The 6,572-nt window shown below is 42.3% G+C and overlaps 1 protein-coding gene across 1 annotated transcript; it reads left to right on the top strand.

The window, feature by feature from the left end:
* The first annotated feature begins 1,185 nt into the window (after nucleotides 1-1,185).
* LOC149680055 (uncharacterized) lies at nucleotides 1,186-6,314 on the top strand. Its single transcript, XM_089834739.1, has 8 exons — nucleotides 1,186-1,222; nucleotides 2,099-2,615; nucleotides 2,706-3,528; nucleotides 3,571-3,630; nucleotides 3,694-5,184; nucleotides 5,303-5,385; nucleotides 5,472-5,761; nucleotides 5,851-6,314. Exons 1-8 carry the CDS (start codon nucleotides 1,186-1,188, stop codon nucleotides 6,312-6,314), a joined length of 3,765 nt encoding a protein of 1,254 aa, XP_089690865.1.
* Nucleotides 6,315-6,572: the final 258 nt, after the last annotated feature.

Here is a 6,572-nt window from a genome sequence, read left to right as displayed (position 1 = left end):
GGTAACATTTGCTGTTGCAAGTTATTTTGCAGAGGGTAAGAATAGCGTTTACGGGCTAGTACCGAAATTACTTGAGATTTTTACAAGTACTTGCGATTTTTTACAAGTACTAGCGTATTTTTTACAAGTACTTGCGATTTTTCTGAGATTGTCTTTATCTCATTCATTCTTTGAGAATGTTTAAGTGTAATATTTGTGAGCGTTCCTACCAAGGGAACAGGGAGCTTTTGAGACATCAAAGGGAGAAACACGGGGATGTTAAATACCCATGCTCGCAATGTCCGGCCGTTTATACCAGACTTGCGAATTTAACGTTGCATTTGGCTGCCCGACACTCTACCTTTAAGGTTCCACTCCCCCTCATGAACAATGCGGGCCCATCAACTTCTACCTTTGTCCCATTCTCGGGACCATCAACCTCTACCTTTGTTCCTCCTGTTATCCCATTCTCGGGTCCATCAACCTCTACCTTCAGGGGCGGACTGGCGGCGTTTTCGTGAGGTGGGCATTGAAGGGTCGCGGCCCCTAAAATTTCATATCTTAGCGGCCCCCAATTTCCCAAAAGGACCAAAACCGTTCTCCAGCCACGTTTTACTTTTACATTATGAGGTGAATTACCCATAAAATCCTGTAAAACGGCTAAAACATTTAAGACTAACTAACAATTTAAATGTGACTAGTTATCAATTTAAATGTGACTAGTTATCAATTTAAATGTGACTAGTTATCAATTTAAATGTGACTAGTTATCAATTTAAATGTGACTAGTTATCAATTTAAATGTGACTAGTTATCAATTTAAATGTGACTAGTTATCAATTTAAATGTGACTAGCTATCAATTTAAATGTGACAAAAAACATTTAAATGTGACTAATTAGCAATTTAAATTGACAGTAATTAACAATTCAAATTGACAGTAAGTAATTAAAAATTATTTCAGTAGTAGCACTTTTTTATTTTCACACTGTTTTGATTAAAAGCATTTTATGTTAAAATACATCTCATTAGTTGGGAAGAATTTACTACATATTGATGTATATCGCTAAATGGTACGTTGTTAAGTAGTTCTCTTTCAACCGAAATCAACATCAAAGCTTCAAGATTTTCTTGTCCAAGGGACGATCTCAGTCTGTTTTTATAATTTTCAATTTTGAAAATGCTCTTTCGCAGCTAACTTGGCTAAATGACAATGTTAATAGATATTCGTAAGCCAGATATAGGTTAGTCATAAGCTTATAACTTATCTCCGATAAGTATGTCACTTCGGCAAATTCCATACAAATATTTCAATGAGAGCTTGTCACGGGATGACAAAAGAAACTATAGATTAACAAATGCTCTTAAAACCTTTGTATGCTGTGTTGTTTGTGTGGCTAAGGCCTTATTGGTCGCTAGCTGAAACATCAAACGAATAGGCAGTGAGATGGCGAAAGTAATACGGGAGAAAACGCTTACGAAACCGGAAATTGTATAGGAGACTCGTGAGTCGGTCAGGCGGGTGAGGCAGGCCTTTCTTCGGTTAATCTTATGTCGGTATCCATAGTTTACTGCAATAACGATAAGGGTATTTAACTTGTATCTTTAAGTTCAATTAAAAAATGAAGAGCGCAAAATCAACTCAGTATAATTATTTCGCGTTAAATCCAAAGAAAACCGCTTCGAGTCAAACAAAGAACGTTTACTTTCTTTACCGAATATGAAACCCCCTTCCCCATAAAGCCTTTCATAATGTTTTGAGATTTTTCTCTCTGTGGCTATATTGGCATGGGCCGTGGGACGGTGGGAACCAATTTTTTACGATTGTAAATTTGAAAAGAGCGGTCGTAAAGCTTATCTTTCGCCTAGGCTGCTAATATCAGATAGAAAAGTCCAATGGCTTGCATTGCCTTGCAAGCTCATAACCTTCTTCTTGAGGCTTCTTCCCCGAATTTCCTACCTTTTTTTATTCAAACTGTTTTTGAATTGATTCAAAATAAAAATTACCAAACAATTAGTTCTAAGACATTTAAATCAACGCCACGGCCAGTCGGCGTGGCCGACCGACCGGCCCCCAAACCCTTATTTTGCCTCCGGCCCCGTGGGATATTGCCCACCAGCCCCCGTGGCCAGTCCGCCCCTGTCTACCTTTATCCCTCCTGGGACGCAGAGGCCGAAACGGTCCACGTCCGACCCATCCACAACTGAGACGAAGCGGCCGAAACGGTCCACGTCCATCCCTATTCCTTCCCTAGATGAACTGTCCGACGATGAGAATCGTGCCCTGGACGCGTTCATGAACCGAGAGGAGGGTCTCATCAATGGATCTCTACTGGGAACTCCTCCACCTACCGTTTGCGAAAATCTGGATGAACTGTCCGACGATGGAAATCGTGCCCTGAATGAGTTCATGGACCAGGAGGATGACTTCCCAGCCCTTTCCAGCCAGGAGAATCGCGACATCCATCTTTTTATGGATCAGCAGGAGGGTGGCGGTGGCCAAGAGCACGAGGACGAACCCATCGTTGCGTCACCGGAAGTTCCTCTTCACGATGAGCTAGAGGAACTGGAAGTACTCGGTAGGGCTATTTTTTGTGCACGTTTCACACCCGTAGCGACCGAGACAGACTTAGAGCTGTACGTGGGTAGACATAGGGTAGCGATTGAGAATTACTTGCGTAATAAACTGGCTAGGGATAGAGGGATTAAGTGGTATTAAACTGTCAGGGCTCGCTACACCCGTCAGTTAGCCGACACTGACGAGGAAGTAGAAAATTTAATTTATCATAGAACCCGAAACCTTGTTATTTTGAACCCCGACGTTATCCCCGGACAGATAGATTTTAGTATTACGACTCTGAAACGTTTAATGGAGGAGTACGAAGCGCAAGGAAGCGGGTGGGTTCTAGATAAAATTCTCTTCCTGCAAATTAATATCATAGCGTACCTTCCGCTTCACGGGGGTACGTACTTCGAAACCCCTAAAAATCTCCTAGCTAAGAGGGCCCTATTAAATGTGCGAAATACAGACAATAAGTGTTTCTTATGGTCAATTTTGGCACATTTACACCCTGTTAACCATGGGAACAACCCCAATCGTGTAGAAAAGTACCTAGAGTATAGTAACGAATTGGACATGGCCGGTATTACGTTCCCCGTGGAAGTAAATATCGGTAAATTAGAGAATTTCGAACGGGTGAATAACCTTTCGATTAATGTATTCGGATACGAGAAAGAGGTCTTCCCCCTTTACGTGAGTTCCAACAGAGTTGAGGAACCACGTCAAGTAGATTTATTGCTATTAACCGAGGGTGAGAAGAAGCATTTCTGCTTAATCCGGAGCATGAGTCGACTTCTAGCGACGGTGTTCACCGCAAACGGACACACGAACTATTACTGTCGTTATTGCCTCCATCGATTCTCCGGTGTAAACACGGAGGAAAACTACAAGGGCCACATCAAGGAGTGTAGTATACACGGACCCCAAAAGATCGAGATGCCGGTAAAGGAACCTATTCTGGAATTCAAAAACGTCGCATGGCAGCAGAAGGTAAACTAAAACTTTTGTTATTTATCAGGGTATTTTGAATAGCGGGCCAAAAATAGTTTACTGAGGCTAACGTTAGACGGCGCCTATATCAAGATAAATAAAGCAGACGATAAGATGCATGGGAGAGAGAGGGAGAATGTTTTGTTTACATATTATTTAATATAGTTTTATTTCTATTTCTCACATGTTAAATACGTCATCTATGCCGATTTCGAGTCTATTCTCCGCAAAGTTCACCGATGCGATCCCGATGTCGACCTTTCTTCAACCACGAAAACTTCGCAGCATATCTCCTGTGGGTTTAGTTATGTCATCGTTAGTCACGACGGTACAGTCTCTAAACCAGTTACTTATCGGGGGGTAGATGCCACGGAAAAGTTTTTAGAAAACCTTTTGCGTGAAGACGCAATTATTCAGCGTAAGATTAAAGATAACGCACCCATGAATCTATCAGACTTAGAAAAGGCGCAATTCGCCTCGGCCCAATCCTGTTACTTATGTAACAAGCCTTTCACTGTAAATGACTGTAAAGTTCGTGACCACGACCACACAAACGGAACCTACAGGGGAGCTGCTCATAATTCGTGTAACCTGAAACTGAAGACCAGGAATTTCGTTCCGGTCTTCATGCATAACTTATCCCGTTACGATGCTCATCTTATTATGGACAAAATTGGATTGGTCAAAGATCACAAGATTACGTGTATCCCCACGAATTCCGAAACGTACATTTCGTTTTCTCTGGGTAATTTACGATTCTTAGACTCAATTAGATTCATGCCGGCATCGCTAGAGACACTCGTATCGAATTTGGCTCGAGGAGGAGCCGATAAGTTCAAGTGTTTAAACTCTGCCTTCAGCGCTGACGAAGTACCGTATCTGCTGAGGAAGCAGGTTTACCCCTATGACTACTTCGACTGCGAGACTAAATTCGACGAGGCCGAGTTGCCACCCAAGGATGCCTTCTTCAATTCCTTAACTGACGAAGAGGTTAGTGAGGAAGATTATTCTCAAGCTCAAAAGGTTTGGGAAAAATTCCAACTCACTAACCTCGGTGAGTACCATGATTTATACGTTAAGACCGACGTTCTGCTCCTAGCGGATGTTTTTGAAAGTTTCAGGGCTATGTGTCTAGAATATTACAAGTTAGATTGCGCGCATGCATATACAGGTCCTGGTTTCGCTTGGCAAAGCGCACTTCACATGACCCAAGTGAAATTGGAACTACTCCAGGATCCTGATATGCATCTCTTTATTGAGAAGGGTATAAGAGGGGGTGTTTCTTTAATTACGCATAGACTAGCCATAGCCAATAATAAGGATCTCCCCGAAACATTCAACCCAGCAGAACGTAGCTCTTACATTACCTACCTAGACTGTAATAACCTTTACGGCACCGTCATGTGTCACCACCTGCCGATGAGAGGATTTCGATGGATTCAACCATGTCAAGATTTCACTCGTGAAATTATCTTGAATCACCCAGACGATGATCCCCAGGGTTTTATCCTGGAGGTTGATCTTGAGTACCCGGAAAGTTTGCACGAAGAACATAACTGTCTACCCTTAGCACCCGAACATAGAGTTATTAACGCGGAGGAGCTTTCACCGTATTCGATTGAACAGTTGAACAACTTGAAAATAACGCCTTCCAAAGTTAGTTCCCACGCTCTACAATAGGGAGAAATATGTTCTCCACTACCGGAACCTCAAGTTTTACATCGCTAAGGGGATGAAATTGGGGAAAATCCATCGAATACTCACATTCGAGCAGGGTGCGTGGTTAAAACCATTTATCGAGTTCAACACGGAGAAAAGGAAGCAGGCGGTGAACGACTTTGAGAAGGATTTTTTCAAGTTGGCCAACAATTAGGTACGCATCTACGCTACGCTTAAGTTATTATTTCACACGTAAATTAATCAAAATTTTTATCTCTTAACAGTGTTTTCGGTAAGACGATGGAAAACCTCCGCAACAGGATCAACTTTGATCTTGTCCAGACCCGGGAGATGGCAATCAAGAAGGCCAGTTCGCCGACATTCCAGAGGTTCACAATCTTTAAGAACGAGCTGGTGGGGATCCATCGTTTGAAGAAATCCCTCAAGTTGGACCGACCCATTTACACCGGTTTCGCCATCTTGGACCTCTCAAAGTTGGTCATGTACGACTTCCATTACAACACTATGAAGGCAAAATATGGCGACGATCTCAAACTTCTTTTTACCGACACAGGTATGATTTTTTAAAAACGTTTACTAGATTTAAATCCTTTTTTCTACTTTCAATTTTAACTAATTAAATGTTTTTACGTATAATTGCAGACAGCCTGACCTATCAGATTTTCACCGACGATTTGCCCCGGGACTTTTCCCAGATCAAGGAGATGTTCGACTTTTCCGCCTACCCTAAGGAACATCCGCTCTTCAGCGAGGAGAACAAGAAGGCCCTCGGAAAGTTCAAGGACGAACTCAACAGCGTCCAGATTCAAGAGTTCTGCGGCTTGCGAGCGAAAATGTACAGCATCCTGTCGGCAAAAGGTGAAAAGAAGATGGCGAAGGGAATCTGTCGTCGCGTAGTCAAAAAGAAGATACGTCACGCTCAATACAAGGAATGCCTACTTCAACGTAAACTCACCACTGAGGAGATGAAGAGGATAGTCAGTGTTAAACACGAGCTATTTTCCATCACCCAGAAGAAACTCGCTCTTAACCCTTGCGATGATAAGAGATTCATCATCGATGGGGTGTCTACATACGCGCATGGTCATTTTAAAATTAAGGAATAAAATTTCAAATGTATAATTATTTTCTGTAACCCTATCCCCTCCTGGGGGCGAAATGGCCGAACCGGTCCACGCCCTCCTCCCATACCCTTTTGGTGCGAAGTGGCCGAATCGGTCCACGCCCAATTTCCCCCTCCCATACCCTCCTGATGCGAAGTGGCCGAAACGGTCCACGCCCAACCCTTTTCCTTTAAAATTTCATAGTTTAATGTATAGTTTATAAGTTTAAATAATTTAATGTATATATTTTCAATATTTAAT

The sequence above is a fragment of the Phalangium opilio genome, unplaced genomic scaffold, assembly GCF_054372755.1.
Source record: "Phalangium opilio isolate 3A_F unplaced genomic scaffold, DU_Popi_V2 ptg000040l_1, whole genome shotgun sequence".
Lineage (NCBI taxonomy): Eukaryota > Metazoa > Arthropoda > Arachnida > Opiliones > Phalangiidae > Phalangium > Phalangium opilio.
This window is presented reverse-complemented; position numbering and strand designations above follow the sequence as displayed.